At 34.5% G+C, this 20,358-nt stretch overlaps 1 protein-coding gene across 1 annotated transcript in view; it reads right to left on the bottom strand.

Annotated features, from left to right (window-relative positions):
- The window catches only part of CCDC132 (coiled-coil domain containing 132), an 88,427-nt gene that overhangs the window by 9,530 nt on the left and 58,539 nt on the right, over nucleotides 1-20,358 (bottom strand). Inside the window, exons 19-22 of the mRNA XM_004676686.2 lie at nucleotides 18,431-18,549; nucleotides 16,846-16,952; nucleotides 6,936-7,057; nucleotides 5,522-5,602 (exon numbers count right to left, since the gene is read on the bottom strand). Of these exons, the coding sequence (XP_004676743.1) occupies nucleotides 5,522-5,602; nucleotides 6,936-7,057; nucleotides 16,846-16,952; nucleotides 18,431-18,549 (429 nt within the window). The remainder of the gene's footprint in view (nucleotides 1-5,521; nucleotides 5,603-6,935; nucleotides 7,058-16,845; nucleotides 16,953-18,430; nucleotides 18,550-20,358) is intronic.

The raw sequence follows: 20,358 nt of genomic DNA, 5'->3' as shown, positions 1-20,358 counted from the left end.
ACGAAGTACACTGCTGAGGGGAGCAGCGGGCGGGTCAGGAGAGGTCTGCTGCGCCATGTGGTCACCTCCGGGGCAGGTGGGGATCGAACTCATGCTGCTGTGGCTTTAGTTTCTTAGTGCTGTGCTTTAACCCGTTGCACCACCAGGGAGGGCCAGCTTGAGAGAGCTCTTTAACCCCAGAGCCACCAGGGAGGTCCTGTCACATAGTGTTTTGCCCATATTTTCTTCTGTAGATTTTATGGTTTCATGTCTTATGTTCCATTATCTATTTTGAGTTCCATTTTGTGCACATTGTGCGGTAGTAGTCTAGTTTCATTCTATTTCATGCCATTGCCCAATTTTTCCGAGAACCATTTATTAAACAAACTGTCCTTGTTCCATTGCATATTCTTTGCTTTTTTGTCAAAGATTACTTGTCCACATATGTGTGGCTTTATTTCTGGATTTTCTATTTAATTCCACTGGTCTGTTGTCTGTTTGTGTTCCAATTCCATGCTGTACTAATTATTATGGCTATGTAGTGTAGTTTTAAGTCTGGAAGTGTGATAGCTCCATTCTCTTTTTTAGTCAGGGGACTATCTGGCCATTCGAGGTGTTTTTGTTTTTGTTTTTGTGGCTCCATATGAATTTTATCAACATTTATTCTATTTCTTTGAATAATGTCATTGAGATTTTTACTGGGATTGCAGGTTTATTCCTAGGTATTTAAATTTGCTGTTGTTTCAGTTGTAAATGGAATGGTTTTACGTTTTTTCTTCAGATTGATTGCATGTGTATAGGAAGCTACTGATTTTTGTATCCTGCTATTTTACTAAAATGGTTTATTATTTCAATAATTTTCTGTGGAGTTTCTAGGGTGTGTATGTATATTATTATATAGTCTACAAATATTGTTTTACTTCTTCTTTCCCTTTTTGGATTCCTTGTATGTCTTTCCTTGTCTTACTGCTCTAGTTAGGACTTCCAGTGTTATACTGAAAAGCAGTAGTGAGAGTAGACATCTCGTCTTGTTCATGATCTTAAAGGCTTCCAACTTTTCACTGTTGAGATTAATATTGGCTGTGGGCTTGTCATATGTTTACATTGTTTTTATGATGTTAAGATATGAGGGTCTTCATCATAAAAAGATATTGAACTTTGTTAAATGCTTTCCCAGCATTTACAGATTTTGTTGATGTGTTGGATTACATTATTTTAATTTTTATTTTTGTTGATGTGTTGAATTACATTAATTGTTTGGATGTGGAACCATCCTTGTACCCCTGGAATAAATCCCACTGAGTAGCATTCATGTATTGCTGGATTCTGTTAACTAGGATTTTACTGAGGATTTCTGCATCAGTGTGGAACTTTATTATATTTTTTTAAAGATTTATTTATTTGTGCATACAGAAATGGGGTACAGGCCAGAGGCTCAGGGGAGGTGAGAGGCTTCACCAGAGACAGAGTGGGGAACAGAACAGGCAGATGGACAAAGCACACTGCTGAGGGGAACAGCGGGCAGGTCAGGAGAGGTCTGCCACGCCAGTGGTCACCTCCGGGGCAGGCGGGAATCGAACTCATGCAGAAGTGGCTCTAGATTCTCAGTGTTGTGCTTTAACCCGCTGCACTACCAGGGAAGGCCGGAACTTTATTTTTTATACCAGGTGAAAATGATCTTTGCACAGTATTACCTCACTCTACATACTTTGAACTTATAAGACCTAAATAAAATTCACCAATATAAGGAGTCTGTGAAATGGCATATGTTTCAGAGAAGATAGTGTTGATATCCTTCAAGAACTTGTATTCAAGGAAAACAGGATTGCCCTATGGAAACCAAGCTGGTAAAACCCAAAATTATGATATGATTAACCATTTCACACCCAAACCATTATCAAGGCAACCTCTAAATGATCAAATGTCCTCAAGTAAGACTGAAACATAACTAATCATACTATTGGACACAGACTTTTCCATTTCTTTGTGTTCTATATTCCGTTTAATAGTGTCCTACAGTTTTCATTGTGTAAGCCCTTCATTTTCTTTGTTAAATTTATCTCTAGGTACATAATTCTTTTTGATACAACTGTTTTCTTGATTTCTTTCTCTTCTAGTTTGTTGTTTGTATATGAGAAAGTAAAAATTTTTTATACTGATTTGTAGCATGCCTGGTTTATTTTTTTCTAATAATTTACTGATCTTTAGGGTTTTCTATGTATATCATCTTACCTAAAAATGAGAGTTTACTTCTATTCCAACTTTTATACCTTTCATGTATTTCTCTTGCCTAACTGCTCTAGTAGGGACTGAAATCTAGGGCTCCTGGTGTTGCAAGGTACAGGAGAGGAAGACAGTCTAGCGAAGGAGACTGAGAGGTAGTCAATGGAACAGGAGAAAAACCAAGAGGGTGTGGTATTCTGCAAATTAAGTGAAGAAAGTTTTTCAAGGTCAGCCTTGTAGGATGGTACAGGTCAGTTCAGTAAAATGAAATTCAGAATCTGCAATTGGAAGACTGTGGGGATCTTGATAACTTTTGGAGTGGTGCTGATAAAAGCTTAACTGGAATGTGCCTGAAAAAGAAGAGGAAGTAAAGACTTTTTACCATCACCATTGTTGTCATCATTTCCCCAAAGAAACTGATTGAGGGCCTACTGATGGCAAGAGAAATGTCAAAGTCTTGAGGTACAAAGATGGTAAACTACCCTCCAAGAACTCATGAAGAAGTAGTGGAAACAATACTGATAAAGTATACTTTGTGCCACATCCAGACACATGCATGTATGTATAGGAGCTCAGAGCACTGTGAGTGGTGTGGTAACATACTGATGAAGAGGTTTGAACCTATACCCCTAAATCATATGCCATGCTGTTAGCCAATGTTAAACCTCAACAGAAGTACAATGAAAGAAAACAAATAATTAAATATTTTGTAATTAAACAAACAAAAATGACCATGAACTTTCTGCCAGTATTATGCAATCTCAAATTCAAGTAGCTCAAGTTACCACAAATAATCACACATTTATGAGAGAGTTACATTTGAATTTCAATTCTTTTATTATTAAATAACACAACAAATACTACATAATTGTAAAACTTAAGGCTTCTTTAAATTTAGATATTAACTAGTTTAGAAGAGAAAGGGGAGACTTATCTCTGGGTATGAAAGTAAAGATCAAAAGTATTTATTTAACTACTTATTTACCTACCTCCAATACAAGAGAGCTCTCCTCTCTACTTAGAAAGCTTTTTCACAAAAAACACTTTTACAGAGATAACTAGAATTGTTGCCCCCACCTCAAAATATTTTCATTCAGGTGTTTTGCTTTTTTTCCAATTAATATTGACACTCTGAGCATAAAAATCATGGTAATAATATGCTTAAAGGCTAAAGTTTTGTGTTTACATTTAGAAAAATATATGCTTAAAGAGAGAGACAGAGTCACAAAATGTCAAGCTGTTATAAATAAAGATTATGTATATCTTTCAGTTTCTACCAGTATACTATGGAAAGAATGTAAAACCTTCTGAAAAAATGAAATATTAATAAGGCTTTGTTTTCATGGTGGAAATCCTATTTCTTTGCCTTTCCTCTCATTAATATATTATTATAAAAAGAATTTTTATTTATGATTTTTCTGAACCAATTTAAAATACATTTTATTATCAAAAAGTTAAAGTTGGCTAAAGATCAAAAACAAACAATTTAGCCTCACTAAACATAAAACTAAACATTCACATTTCTGGAGCCCTTATTACCTACACCAGTTTCTTTTTCTATTCTTCTATTCCTATTCTTTTCTTAGACATTTATTTGATGTGTCAAACAAATTTTGTTAGTTTACACTAAGTTATATGATACAATCTCAGGTGATAGTTTTTAAGATTGTAATGATTCCAATTTTGTTTTTTCCAGTTTAAAGAGAAGCAAGCTGAAAAGAAATATAATGAGAAAGTAAAATCACCAAGAAAGTGTTCATTAAAATTTTAACTGACTTAAGGAAAAAAATTACTTCCATATAGTTGGTTCCAGATTGATTAGGCTACAAATTATTTTAATAAGCAAAGAATATACTGAATACCAAAAAAAATCAATTAATGTTCCCTGTCAATGTAGATTCAAATTAATGAAGTGAAGTTAATATACTAGACTAAAAAAAATCTGAAATCAAAGTGTAGTAAATGAAAAATACTAACTAATGGTTATTAGTATAATAATTTAACACACAATGTTTGGAAACTAGTGGGAAATAAATGTCTAATTTCAGAAAAACCTCTCTGTATTACTACAGAAACATCCTCCAAAGAAGTGGTGATTCCCTGTCAAACCTCATAGGGTCTTAAGCTCCAAATTGCAGTGTTTAAAAGTTAATGATAAGGACTTGGAAAAAAAAAAAAAGATACCTTTAAAACACAAGTACTTAATGGGGAGAGGAATATAGTTGGTTTATCTGACAAGGATGCAAGTTTACTAGTACGCAACAGACGTCTCTATTTATATTCTGCCACGTTGATGAAAGATCACCCTCCTATTATTCTGACTCACTTTCTTTTTAGCACTTATCAGTATCTGATACTATGTTATATATTTGTTTATCTCTCTTTTCCAATAAAATAAAAGCTCCAAGAAAACAAGAATTATCTCTCCTGTGTACTAAAAATTTTCCAGAATAGAAATATGCCCAACAGATAATGATTATTTCAGTACTTCTTAAGGGTGAGTGATTAAACTATTTTATAAAAACTTCAATAACAAAACTATGCATATAATATAGATCTTATGAGAAAAGAAGAAAATTGTTTGCTTGGGTATATGAAAAAATGAAGGAAAATTTGGAGAAACCTGGGTTAATGTAAATGCAGAAAAACATACTGAACAACCAAAAACTCCTATTACAGTGATCAGAGACAACTTTTTTTTTTTTAAATGCTATGCTAGCTGAAAGACAATAGAGGATCAATCCTATTTTGATTCCTCTACTACCTTCTTAAAAATAACATACATTATATCATGCAATAGAACAGTCACGAACCCTTACTACACAGCCAACTAAACCCAAACTTCTTACTTTAATCTCAAGACATTTATAAAATGGTCTTAAAAACACTTAAGCATATACGAAAAACCATTCACAAAGATCTATCAAATTTTGGGCCAATCTCATTCATTCCTCAAAGTCTTTGCTTAACCTCTTTACCTTAATTTGAATGCTGTCCATTCCTCTTTATCCTGTTACTTTCATGCCTGTTCTTCAAAGTCTAAAATAAGTTTCACTTCCTCACTTTCTAACCAATTTTTCACATCAACTTTCCCCTCTTTGAACATGTATCAGATCTTATACAATACCACCTTTCAAATATATGCATTTTTTTCTCTCTACAATCAAACTATAAGAAATTTCCACTTTTACCTCCAATAAGCACTTAAGAGTAATAATAAGGGAGTCATTCACTCAGGATACATGACACATTTACATGCAGTTCACTGTATTAGTAATTTTCATTTTTATAACCCAAAGTAATTGATTCTATTACTTACCATATCAATAAGGCTTTCTTGTATTCTGTTTAGAGTTGTTCTTAGTCTACTACTACTAAGGCCTAATCCTGTTGATTCCAACTGAAAAATAAAAAAAAGAAACGCATGTTAAATCTTCTGGTAGTAGGGAAGGAGGCATGGGAAATCTCCCTGGTAGTAATCTTGCAAGTATAATAGACAGCTTCAAATTAACTAGTTATGTATCTGATTAGTTGTCACTGTCTTCAGAGGGGATTCCAAGCTGCATTCAAAAATCCCAGAGCATCAAACAAAAAGTCAAACCCTAGCTTCTAAGAGAACTACTCGCTAATCTACCAATAATGTTTGCCAAAAATTGTAATCCCACAAGTTACCATTTTTATTTTAAAAACTTGAGACTTTAAGGCCCTCCCTGGTGGCGCAGCGGGTTAAAGCACTGCACTGAGAGACTAAAGCCACTTCCGCATGAGTTCGATTCCCGCCTGCCCTGGAGGTGACCACATGGCGTGGCAGACCTCTCCTGACCCGCCCGCTGCTCCCCTCAGCAGTGTACTTTATAGATCTGCCTGTTCTGCTTCCCGCTCTGTCTCTGGTGAATCCTCTCACCCTCCGCATCTCTGGCCTGTACCCCAGTTCTGTATGAATAAATAAATCTTTAAAAAAAAAAAAAAAAAAACTTGAGACTTTAAATAGCTAAAGATAGTATATGTTGAATAACAATGTAGTGTTACTAATGTACTTTTCTCACACAAATTAAACTGTCTAAATCCTCAACCAAAAATTAATGAAGCTTTTTTTCATAAAGCTTAATAAACATTTCACAATACAAAATTTTATTCACCACAACAAAGCCACACTAATAAAACATGAAACATCAATAAAAAGCACATAATAATCTCCAAATAACAGGCCAGTTACCTGCCCAATATTATATTGTTTTCCATTAACAGGAGAAAAAGATATACTCAGTAAGAGCTATGGAAACATAAAAATGAGGTGCAGAAAATTCTGGCAGGCAGATAGTTTAGTTAAAAAGACATCCAATTTTTTAATAACTATTAGCTACTCTTTTCTGAATGTAGTGGTGCCTGCTAAGGTTGTTAGTCAATACACAAATGTCTCATTACTGAATAGTAATTAAACACTGATGGGCCAACTTAAAAATAGCAACCTGCATATTTTACATTGCCAAAATATATCAAGGTGAGAAACAGATGTTATCCTTTTTCTGCCAAAAAATTGAGTAACATATAGTATGTTTATCATAGCAAAGCTTAAAGAATAATATATAAATAAGGCAAATAGACTATTCTGTTGGATTCTTGATGGATAATTTTCAAAATAATATTATTTGTGTATTTTATCCAGAGGGAATAAAAAAACCTTCCATTAAAAAAAAAATTAAAAAAGACTTTTTCTCCAAAAGTTGACTTACTGAATCATTCCTACCAAAGAAGGTATATATTGCATACAAGTAATAATCAAATAGTTGAGACATGAAATGGATGACATCAAAGGCAATTGGCTTAAGAATGTTCATCATCTGCATGTATTTACCTAAAAAGAAAAAATAAATAAAATTTAGTAAAATGAAATTAAAATCTGTTATTCTGTAACTAGATGATAAAAATGCTTTACCAAAACATTTTTTTTAAAAAAAAATTTACATCCCTCAATCATACTAGAACATTTCAAGTGCTCGAGATTCCTATGTGGCTAGTGGCTACTGTAGTAGACAATATAGATAAGGAACAGTTAAAATTGCCCTGGATAGCACTATTGAGAAGCAATGATATAAATACCTAAACTGATTTTAATCATCTTATTCTACTGTTTGTCAAGTATTGAGGAACTCCTATACTCCTCAGCAAATGAAACTATAGTAATACATGACACAGTTCCTCATTTCTTACAGTTTTAATCTAAATTACTTACTTCACAAATGCTTAACTTAAACTCTAAACAATCTCAAGATAATGTATAGATTTTTCTCCCATAAGCTTATATACACATACCGGAATTCAAAAAGGATGTGGCAAGTACTTCCCATTCTGCTGACTCCCAACACTCTGAAAGCTTGTATCAGGCCAAGCACATTTTTTTTATCATTACATCACTCAAAAGCTGAATTCCCCCAAAGTGCCCCTCCTTTAAAATGTTACCCCCCCCAAATATTTCTTTGGATATGTCCCCTTTCCTCTAAACATGTGGTCCAGTTATAGGAAAAAAAAATAAGAAACAAAATTTCTGTATTTACATAATTATTAAGTGGTGTTGAAGAATGCACAGAAGATGAGTTGAGGAAAGTGACAGCTGCAAATCCCTAATTTGTGTATCTTTTTCTACTGGAAATAATAGGGAAAGAAGCATATTTATAAGAAATGCTTTCCACAGGAGATAAACAGGCCATATGACTGATTTTCAAATAAACAAATAATTTAGGTACTAGCTCTAATTTATGTAAACGAGTACTACTGAAGACACCATGACTTAAGAGAAAACATTTACTGTACTGAATGTAATGACAAAGTTACGCTAATAAAAATCTATCAAAAACCATCTTTTATTATCTTAAAAACTCAGTATAACTGCCTTAACTTATATGAGATGATTTTCAATAATAGTCAAGATTATCAGGAAAAGAATCTCCCATATATAACACACATAAACATCAAAACTATGTAAAAAAGCAAAAGCCATTCACTTCAGATTCTATGCTTACTCATATTTACAAGTCTTATTGAAGAATTAGCTCTTGCAATTATTTCATATAGACATTTTAAAATCAATCATTGAAAAACATTCACAGTTTTGGAATAACTGTGCTGTTATTTCATCAACTAGAAATGCACAATATTTAAACAGTAACAACAGACATATAAAATGTGATACTATGAAGGAAAAAAAAAAGATTATCTTACACTACCTTAACCTGTAAAGAAAAAGAAAGAGATGACTAAGTAGACTAAGATAGGATACAAATCTCTAGAATGATATAACCCAAAATACAAGGCTCCTAGTAATAACAATGACCATTGTTCACATACTTAAGGCAGGAAACAAAATGAATGACTAGTAAGTTATTTTAAGTGTGTATTCAGGTGGGTAAAAAGACATTGATGTTACCCACCATTCTGAAAAAATATATATATTTAAATATAATTATATTCTTCCCCTCCTCCTCCCTGTACTTTTTCTCCACATTTACCAAATTCTTTTCTAAAGTTTATCATATAGTTGGCCTTATGTTAAGGAACAAAGAACTGCCTTTTTCATACCTTAAATGGTCATATGTGGAGGACAGTGATCAATAAGCAAATTAAAATATTTAAACATGTTAAGGTGAAAAATAGTCTCTCAATTCATGGGGGCAGAGTAAGCCTTTGGAACCGTGAGTGTTGGCACCTGGACTTGACTGGCTTATGGACTTAGATACCGAAAGGCATGTGAAAGTAGATGCGCCTTGGGGAAACACTCTCGAGTGCCGGGTCTGTGCTCTAAGAATGTGAGAAAATAGGTCATGTGAGCAAGTGGCCATGTCTGAGAAAGACAACAAAAGAGCATATCAAGAGAAGTGAGTAAGTCAATATGCTATTGTTACTGCTTGAGAATGTGGCATATATAAAGAGCACATTGCAAAATAAAGATTCACTGCATGATGGACATAACAGTCATCCCTCTGGTTTGTCCTTCATAGGTGTGTCCCCCACCAGAAGTCCACATTGAGGAAGTGATATACTTCCTCAGACTCAGTGAACCTAAGAGTATTTCACAAAGAATTAAGCGTATCTCTATGAAGAAGATGGGATGAGAAGTTAAGGACAGGTAGGTATGATCACCAGAATATAAGAATCTAAAAAAAAAATCTAGACTGGGGTAAACACATCTTTCCTGTAAAGGACCACATAGTAGATAGTTTAGGATCTGCATGCTAGTGTCTCTGGCAACTTCTCAACTCTGCTGGTCTGTCTCAAGTACTTGATTTTGCTTTTGAAGCACAAAAGTAGTCACAGACAATATGCAAACAAATGAACATGTCTGCATCCCAATAATCCATGCTTGAAATATGGATGTTTTGGAAACTGGTGATATAATTACTTAAAATTATAAAAAAAATATAACAAACTACTCTGCATTACCTGTTACATAATAATTTCCTGTTATTTGAACACATTCTTTTACATTTCAAAAAGGACAACACAGAAAGGAAACAATGACTCTCAGTTTGATCCCTGAACTGGCAAAATTCACATCTCTTGAAAACTACTTAAAGATGTACAGTTTTAGGTTATATCACAGAATATACTGAGTTTGATATTCTGCAAGTAGAGTTCCACAATCTGTGTAAACAATACCTGCAGATGATGCTGGCATATACTAAAATCAAGAATCACTGGTTTAGATCATCATAAAAGACAGGAGTTTTATCCCCTGGTTTTCAAGATCTCCCAGTAGCTCCTCATTTTTCTCTTTCCTCCACCATTCACTCAGGACCTTCTTCACTGCCTTCTCTCTTTCTGTCCCTCCAACATCTCCAATAGAAGATATAGGTTCATTTGGATTCTCTGTGAACTCGGTAAGATTAAGAGCCTCTGCCAAGAAAAATTCACCCACTACTATGGTTTAACTACATTTTACACTAATGACTTCAAGTATGTATCCTGATCATATTTATTCTCTCTTCTATTTAAATGCCCCATGACCCTATATCAAAAAACCAATGTTAACTCAATACAAAATAATAATATTAATGTTCCATCGGTAATCTCTATGTGTCTAAAACCAAGCCTATCATCAGCTCCCCAAACCTGGACTTCTCTTTCCTATTTCAGTAGTGGCATTACAACTAACATAGCTAGTCACACAAACCTAAAATTTTTTTTTATTAAAAAGTTTATTTTTACATCATTTTTCACATTTTTTTTTCATCTCAATTGTAATCCCCACGGGTTTCCCATCACCAAATCACCCCTGTGCCACCACCATAGTCCCGTGCATTTCCCTCCCTTCCCCCCCCCCCCGTTTTTGATCCCATTCCCCACTCCACCCCCACAGAATGTCTCTGGTCTATGGTTGTTCATTATTTTTGTTATTTTCTCGCCTGGCCCATTATACTCCTGCTATGAGTGAAACCATCTGGTATTTTTCTTTCTCTTTCTGGCTTATCTCACTAAGCATGATCTTTTCCAGCTCCATCCAAGTTGCTGCAAAAGACATGTGTTTCTCTTTTTTGGTTGCTGAGTAATATTCCATTGTATATATGTACCACATCTTTCTAATCCAGTCATCTACTTTTGGGCATTTGGGCTGCTTCCATGTTTTTCCAATTGTAAATAAAGCAGCAATAAACATGGGGGTACAAGTATCTTTTTCAATCAGTGTTTTTGTGTCTTTTGGGTAGATACCTAGGAGTGGGATTGCTGGGTCATAGGGAAGCTCCATGTTTAGCAGTTTGAGGAACCTCCAAACAGTTTTCCATAGTGGTTGTACTAGTTTGCATTCCCACCAGCAATGCAGGAGAGTTCCTTTTTCTCCACATCCTCGCCAACATTTGTTGTTGCTAGTTGTTTGAAGATGTGCCATTCTCACTGGGGTGAGGTGGTATCTCATTGTGGACAAACCTAAAATTTAATTGTGATCTCTAGTATATAGTTCACTAATCCTATCCTTGTATTTCTCAAATCTGCTGCTCCTTATTAGAAATATGATCTTTGTCTTAACTGGCCCAATTCCTCATCATCTCTTGCCTGGGAAACTTCAACAGCCTAGCAGTCTTTGACCACCTCTAGCCTCCACTTTACAAGTGAAGCTGTCATTCACACTGTGGCCAGAGTAATCATTTTAAAAAATCAAATCACCTTGTTTCACTTCACTTTAAAACTTTAAATGAGGCCCTCCCTGGTGGCACAGCGGGTTAAAGCACAGCACTAAGAAGCTAAAGCCACTACAGCATGAGTTTGATCCCTGCCTGCTCTGGAGGTGATACATGGCCTCTCCTGACCCACCCACTGCTCCTCTCAGCACTGTACTTCGTCGATCTGCCTGTTCTGCTCCCTACTCTGTCCCTGGTGAATCCTCTCACCGCCCTGCACCTCTGTCCTGTACCCCAGTTCTACATGTATAAATAAATAAATCTTTTAAATAAATAAATAAAACTTAATGACTTCAAGGCCAAGCTCCATAGCACATTTCATAAGACCCTTTGAATCCAGTTCTTTAGTTCTTTCCCACTCTTCTTGTCACACCTTCCATGTTTTCTACACACAACAAACTCAACTGCCATATTCTCTATATACACCAGGCTTGCACATTTTGTTCTCTACACTTGATTAGAATGCCTTTTTTTTTTTTTAACTCTATGAGACCTTCTTCATCTTTCAAAGTCAGTTATGTTGTCAGCCCTCCAGTGAGTCAGCCCATTCAGTATTTGCTATCTAAAAAAGAAAGTTTATCATTTTTCTCTTTGCCTCTTTTCTACTTGTAAACGTTTTTCTCTAGTATATTATTTCCCACGTTGGACTCCTTAACTAAACAGACTGCATGATCATATTTCCTACAAAAAACAGTAGCTCAAAAAATATCCACTGAGTTGAAAATAAATGAATATAATAGACATGATAGAAAAATACTAGTTTTTAACATAAAAATGAAAATACATTTCCTTATTACATATTACAACAATGGTTAATGACTGATTAGATCACACACATAAATATTTTAGCATATTAAAGATCTTTATTTAAACTCAATCATTATTTAACTAGGAGATTGGGAAAAAGTATCCCCACATATTGTTAGGTAAAGTAACAGGATCTCTTTAGTGGTTCTTTGGTAATTTCCAAATGTCCATCAAAATTTGAATCAATAGGAAGAAACTTGGGAGGAATTCATCCTACAGCTATATTTCAATAGGGACAATGATATTTTCTTGAGGATATTACTGTGGCTTTGTTTGTGGCATCAAACAACTTGAGATAACCTAAATGTTAGAAAATATTAATAGAGGATTTATATTGTGGTACATCTATGCAACAGGATCATAAAAAACAATACACTGTGTATACTAAGGTATGTAACAGCTTAAGGTATTTTAAGTGCATTCATAATATAGTTGAATTAAAAAAAAAGTGAGATGAAGTGCAATATATATAATATAATCCAATCTTTGAAACAAAAATAGAGATCCAAATATGACATACTAATATGTCCAAAAGAAGACAGAAAAAACCAAGTGGTTTCTATGAAGAGGTAATATGGAAGTCAGACTTTGGGGCATTATAATTTTTATCCATTTTCATCACTGCCTTTCAATTTAAAATACTCAGCAATATTAATGCCCCACCCAAAAGAAGATACCAATGAAGGAGAGCTCTTTTCCATCTCATTTCTGCATTCCTTCCCCCAAACAGACTACATTTCACTCACATTATGGTGAGATATCCTCCACAAGTACATATTCTGGTTTCATGGAATGATATATTTGCATATATTGTACAGATATATAGATACAGATTTATAATATATCATATAGATAAGGGTTATAACATATTGTCTATATTATATTTGTTACAATATAACATGTCATAAATACTGACATGACATTGTTTATCATGTATATGTATTGATATCCAGCTGCTAAAAACTCACTTTGTTGCAAGGTTAATAGTTTTTACAAGTATAAATGCTGGCTACTTATCTTCTGCCCTTCAACCTTGTTATACCAAGTCAAGTGAGAGCTATCTCCAGAATAGAGAACCTTTAATACCAAGGCTATTTCAGCGATGAGACACATCCCCTAAAAATTTCTACAAGAAATCATCAGACTGACAGGATTTTCTCCTTACACAGGCATGCATTCTGATTAGTCCTCTGCACTTGTGAAAGACTTTTGAGCCTAACAGATTTAGGTCCCACCTGGGGTTGGAAAGCCCCATTAATACTCTGTTGTTTAATCTCTCCTAATTATCTGCCAAGTAAATACTACTTGAAAAAGACACTTTCAATATGCTTTTAATGTTCTAAAATGTGTCTCCAAACTGTCAAGTAATTAATTCCTTCATCTTCCCAAGGCACTAAAAATTAATCTATCTTATTTACACAATTGTACTTCTTGCTTTTTAAGGACGGACATTACTTTTGCCAGTTTACAATCTTCAAAGACCTCCATGAAATAACAACAGGGGACAGGATAGTGCATTTAGAAGTTGGAGACTCCTTGGAGTGCTTCCCTTAAAGTCCCATTTTATGAATATGTACAAACTGAAGATAAAGATATCCCAGGCAGACTGAATTGGTAAGCATAAACATATAGTAGGGGAATAATGACAGCACCTAATCCCACCCTAACTGGGAGATATGAAAGTTCAATGATTATACTAGGTATTGCTTCCTAACTGCAACTCCAGTAAAAGATCTGGAGGGGAGACTGAAATGATAATGTTCAGAATCACTTTACTAGTAAGATTTTACTTAGGATTGTTTTGCTTGCTAGGGCTGATAAACCAGAGGCTTGTAAGAATGTGGGATTTTGTCAGTTTTCTGTAAGTCCTGTTAGAAAGTAATGTCCATTTTTTGGAGCAGAAATCTTCATGTAAGAATGCATTGTTACTATCTTCTGAATCTAGCCAGGAGCACACTTCTATTGTTACTGCATGCCTTTCTGAATGAGAGTAGCAGAGTACACTGCTTCTTCATTTCTGCAGGATCCCAAGAAGTAAAGTTACAGTGAAGCATTGCATTTGATGCTTGCATTGAGCTAAGTGAAAACCAGTTTCCCCTTCTCATTTTTGTTTCAGCCTTATATTTAATTCTACTGAATTTAGAGCAAAAAGCAACATCGCCACCTTTTTGAACAATGTAAGATAAAAATTTAAACAACTACTTATATATGGTTGATGATATCATCTTATCATTGTTTACCCTTTCTCCTCATTCACTCTCACAAGATTATGCATCCTGGCCACTGTTCTGGGCTTGCTGTGCCTTTCTGGGACAAGTATACTCCCTTACTCAGTCAATCGACTTTCTCTGGCTGGTGGCATGTTAGAGGAAGCCAACGGCTTCATATCAGAAGGGACCCCTTCTCTGGTGGTGCAGGGGTTAGATCTCAGTGGTAACAAGCTATTACCAGCCACTGCAAACAGCTCCATCCCTGGAGAGGGAATTAACCCACATGGCATAGCAAACTTTTCCTTTCTCGCCCATTGCTCCCCTCAGCAGCGTATTTCAGTCAATCCCACCTGTTCTGCTCCACACTCTAGGTGTCTGGGGAATTCTCTCACCCCCTGTGCACCTCTGGTCTACACCCCAGTTCTTGTATGCATAAATGAAAATAAAACCTTTTATAAAAAAAGTCCTAACAGCCCCTCCCGGATGGCGCATCCAATTAAAGCACAGCACTATGAAGCTACAGCAGTCACTGCAGCACGAGTTTGATTCCTGGCCAGGGAAGTGACCCACATGGCGTGGCAGACCCCTCCTGACCCACCTGCTGCTCCCCTCAGCAGTATATTTCAGTTCAACTGCCTGTTCTGCTCCCTGCTCTGTCTCTGGTGAGTTCTCTTACCCCCCTGCTCCTCTGACCTATACCCTAGGTTCTGTATGCATAAATAAAAAAAGTCCTAACATGGTTCAGCTTTTGCTTAATCCCCAGATCCCAGACTGGTACTGTTCTTTCAGCTTGCACTTCAGAATGAAGATACACACAGAGGAGAACTAAGATGATCAGAGTTAATACACATTCATTATAAACCTTTGTGTTTGAAAGCTGCTGAGATGTTTGAGTGGTATGTAATGTCAATACAACTGAGCAAAAAGCCAAGCTTGTTAAACTATATCTCAAGCAAGTTGTCCAGATACTGAAAACTACAATGGGTCCAGAGGCTAAGAAGAGTGACAAGGAATCTGGATTACTTATCAGTGGAGGCCTCACAAACGAGATTAGGACCTCATTTGAGCACATGACACTGATGAATGGGTTGTGGGTGATGGCTCTGAGAAAAGGAAGGACAGCATGATCACCACCACATACTTGGCCACATGGAAGACTACATGTATAGGCTGGGTCCTTTTACTTTCAAAGACAGAACTGATATCAACAGATAAAGTTAGAGACACAGATTTGTTTTACCATAATCTATCCCCTAGATTAGTCTATCATATAACAAGTACTCATATACAACAATATACTTCCAATAATTGTGAGACATGAAGCAAAAACTGGATATCCACCATGTACTAGGGACCTTATTGAAAAGTCATTATTTTAGGGAAATGGAGACTGGGTGACCTTATAGAACCCTTGCAATTCTGATTCTGTAAATTCTAGAGAGTAACACATTATGCTGTGACTGGATAAGGAATCACATAACATTTAGATAAAGATGAAAAGCTCATTTTTCTGGCAATCATCAGTCACAAAGGAGCTTTTAAAATCATCATTTTCTGTGTCATAAAAAATATGCCTTTTTCCTTTGTTAATTCAATAGTACTGTTTCATTATTTCTCCTAAAGAAAGTGGGGAATCCTAAAGAGCATTTTGTCCACTTTATATTATTCATTAAATGAAATTTAGAAATTACCTTTAAGGACAGAGATCATTTCATTGGCGTTAAAGAATAACCAAACTGGACAATAGGAAATTATCGTCTCCATAACAGAACAGAGATATGTTATATAAAACCACTAGCACTCATGACTGGTACCAGTGACTTAATGTGAGAAGGAAGATAACTCTGTAACTTATTTGTCAAATGTCACAAATCTATTTGTGAAGTATAAAGTAAGTAACCAATATAATAAAATACTGACATTAAAAAACATGTACCATTTTCAAGCCTAAGTATTTTAAATAGTATTTCTTTATTGTTTGCTTTCTATAAAATCATCAATAAAGGTCTTATCTGTAATAAAAACAAACTTCTTATGGTGTGAATATTTAGAATTTGTAGAACTCTTCTGTCTGAAAATGCCAGCAAACTACTATTCACTCTCCATATATGACAGGAAGATTGTGGCAAACAAACAAGTATAAAAATACTGTGCAAATGTAAGACTGGTACTAACATTATCCTACACATATCTCTAACTAACAAGGAATTTTCCATTTCATTTCAATTAAATGAAATATTTTAGAAAAACTGGAAGATATAAATACTAAGTTAATTATAAAAACTGACAGTATTACATAATTTTTAAAACAATTAAGGTGAAAAAGCATTGATATATGACAATTTTTATCTTTTGCTGAGATATATACAATGAACAGTACAAGTAAAAATCATTTGGTAACAGAAAAGCAGACTAATTTAATCATGCTGTTGTTTTAAAGAAGTATACCTACTTACCAACAAGTCTTACTACATTCAATGTTGTATTTGTTAAGATGGGTGCATTCACTTTATTTAGACTGTAATCTGATTTCTTCCTGCTTTTTAAAGTTTCTCGAGAAACGCTTTACATAGGGAAAAAAAAACACACAATTCCAATTATGGTTGTCAAAGTAGTATATAGACTTGAGAGAGAACAAATGTGTTCAGAATAATTGAAGCAGTTCATAATACAAGCTTATATAATGAAAAAGTAGGAAGGAAATGTGACAAGAACGTAGCTAAGAACACTGAGAACAATCAAACCTAGGGAGTATGAACCTTACCTTGAATTCAGAGGAGACCATTAATGACAACAGGAAAACAACAGGATCAAATTTATATGTAGAAAAAACATTTAGATTTGTATTTAAAAATGGTTTGGAAGGGGGAAGACTAGATATGTGAAGCCAGGGCAAGGGGGTTGATTCAATAATTTGGTACAGAGATTATTTTAGCATGGTCTAGGGGATGGGGGAAGCATTGCAGGGAGGGGTAGTAGCAAAATAAAAACTGATTTATTCATGAAACATTTAGAAACTGGATTTAATAGTAACTACTGGCTGTAGTCAGTAATTCATATTAGTCATACTTTTTAGGAGCAAGTTAAGGCTACTTAGAAATCTGTATAACTCTACTGAAAATCCAAATATAATCACATATATTGGTAGATACTATCTTACTTGTTCATTTCAACTCATTTAAAACTTAACTTTGAGCCAAAATATACCCAAGACATATCTAATGAAGAAGTCCAATAAAACAGTTTTACTCAGTTCTAATGGAACTCAAATGCAGTTACTTAAAATTGTATCTGCGGCTATATGAATTATTCACTTTGCAGAAGAGAATTATATCAATCATGGTTTCAAACCAATCAAGTATTAAGTAGGTACTTTAAGGGAAAAGTATTATTTAATTCTATTTTAAGAATTTATTCCTAAATGTCTGACCATCAGATATTAACTCACATATCAGCATTATGCCTATTTAACTCAAAGGTGACAAAAAATTCTTGTATAATTATCATGGTTTTCAAAAAGGGCAGTTTATTATAAAACAAAAGTCAACTACAAAATATAAGGCAACTTAATAGCACAAATGGTTAAAAAAAAAAAAAAATAAGACCTTGAGGAGGTAAGTGAAAACTAGATTGAGGCAAAAATTCAACTTACAAAACAAGGAGCTACTTTCTCCTTGAGGTTTTCTGGTCTATGCAAAACAAATTGTCCCTAAAAGGTGAAAATGATTTTTTAAGTTGAAAGTTTGCTTTTCTGAAAAAAAAAAATCACTGTTCCCTAAATTAAGGGTTATTTAATTATACCAAATATCAAAAAACTACATTTTAGCCTTTAAGAAATCATTCTTTTTCAAAAATATCAATTTCTGTCATATGACATTAAGCCAAGAGAAAGAATTTTGAATTTTTATTCTTTTTTAATCTTTGAAGAAATGCCGTATGTTAAACGTTGAATGTTCATATACATCGCCTATACATTAATATTAATATATGTCCAGCATGAGACATAAAATATAAAAGACCATCCAATCTAAGAACAATTACCTCTTCACAGGAGCATCACCTGTCTGTTCATCCACATAATCTCGTTTTAGTTCCTCTGGAACGTCACTGTCACTGTCATACTCCTGATAGGCACTTTTTTCTTGTTCATCAGATTCATACTGAAGAAAAAAAACAGTACATTCAACAACAGATGTGAAAAGCCAAAATTTTTTGAAGTCTTCCAACACAGCTAAAGTACTCAATTTCATAAGAAGTAGTTTAAAGAAGGAAGTTCTTAATAATTTTAATTTGGTCACAAAGAAACATTAACTTTCCATTTTTTCATCACCCAACCATAACCAACTCAGAACGAAAATAAAATATCATACCTATGAAAGGCTTTTAAATATTAAAAAACAAAATTTCCATACAAAGAAAATCAGCAAATACACTGAAAATCTTATAAGAGAGTATATCTGAATAAAAATATTATTTTTCCTCCTGGTGGTTTATTTCCAATTTGTTAATTCATTATAAAGAGGTCGTGTACCTAATTCTGGCACTCTGGAAGTGTTAATTCAGCTTACTAAACCTACAACACACATGATGATGTTCTAACTCATTTTGATGAGATTTAATTCCAAGGGAAACTTACAAAATTAGGCTTAGCACCAGAGGATGACTAAGAACAAAGTCAAAAAATGATGAATTTACTATTGTGAGGAAAGGTGCCTTCCTAATATTTTCATCATCTTTGTGACACCACGACTCAATGCCAGCATAAAGTGGACAGTGGAGTCCATGTAGGGCAAAGTAAGCAATGGCAGTGGTACAGCCATCATCACTATCATCAATTAATAGATTATAGATTTAATATTAAATGGATGGCTAACGTTTGATGAGTTAACCAATTACTGTACTAAGTGCCATCACGAATTATTCCACCGGATTGTCAATACAATTTTGTAAGGATGTTTTACTTGCAACATCCCAGTTGAAGAGACCAGTATGATGACGACATGGAAAGCTCTCCTTATTTGACAACTATTTTTAGAGACTCAAGCATTAGAACAGCCACATTAAGAAAAGGATCCTCTCAGGACTTATGCTGTACCTGGAAAGATTAGATCACACATCAATTACTGCAAACGAGCTCAAGAAGCATTCTCTCCGACTTGAACACCATGTAAATCTGATGAGAGCCAGGAAGCTGTTCTATACAACCTAGAATCTCCCAGTTATAACAACAGACTTCATGACTCCATAGTACAACAGATCCTAATTTTTGAAGATGCTATTTGCAAAATTTCCCTATTCACTAAATTTGTACCCTCCAAATTAACACTTCACAATACTTTCATGGACATTCATAGATATGTGCAGAGAGAGAAAAAAAACTTTTGAGTCGTCCAGAATGCATATTCTACTGTAGGCACACAGGTACACTGCTTTCCTGCTTCTCATCTCATATCAAAAACAAGTGAGCTTCTCCATTTAGTGGCACAGTTCTTGAATTTTTGTCTTTTGTTGGGTATTTTGCTGTTTATAAAGGACTGTAAATGTATTTCTAGAGTGCTTGCTAGAATTCCTAAGAGCAAAAAAACGAAAAGTGTGCCTTAGGGGAAAAATCCAAGTGTTAGATAAGCTTTATTCAACATGAGTTATACTGTTGTTGGCAATGAATTCAAAGTTAATGAATCAATATTAAATATTAAACTAGGTGTCTTTAAGCAAAAACACACACAAAAAAAGGATAGACATCGACCAACTAATGAAAACATTCTAACAGGGCTTCAAAGGAACTCATTCCTACATTTTACCTAGAACAATGGTTTAGTGTTTGCTACTTCAGTGTTCATAGTAAATTTATAGAGCACAACTTGACATAATGGGAACTGATGTGAGATTTAAATTAACAAATCACACCAAATAAAGGAATATAATTTTTATAAACTGGGATAAACTTTAAACTCCTTTTAGTTTAGTCT

The sequence above is a fragment of the Condylura cristata genome, unplaced genomic scaffold, assembly GCF_000260355.1.
Source record: "Condylura cristata isolate star-nosed mole 26May11 unplaced genomic scaffold, ConCri1.0 scaffold00005, whole genome shotgun sequence".
NCBI lineage: Eukaryota > Metazoa > Chordata > Mammalia > Eulipotyphla > Talpidae > Condylura > Condylura cristata.
Note: the sequence above shows the minus strand (reverse complement) of the source record. Positions and strands in the feature narration are given on the sequence as shown.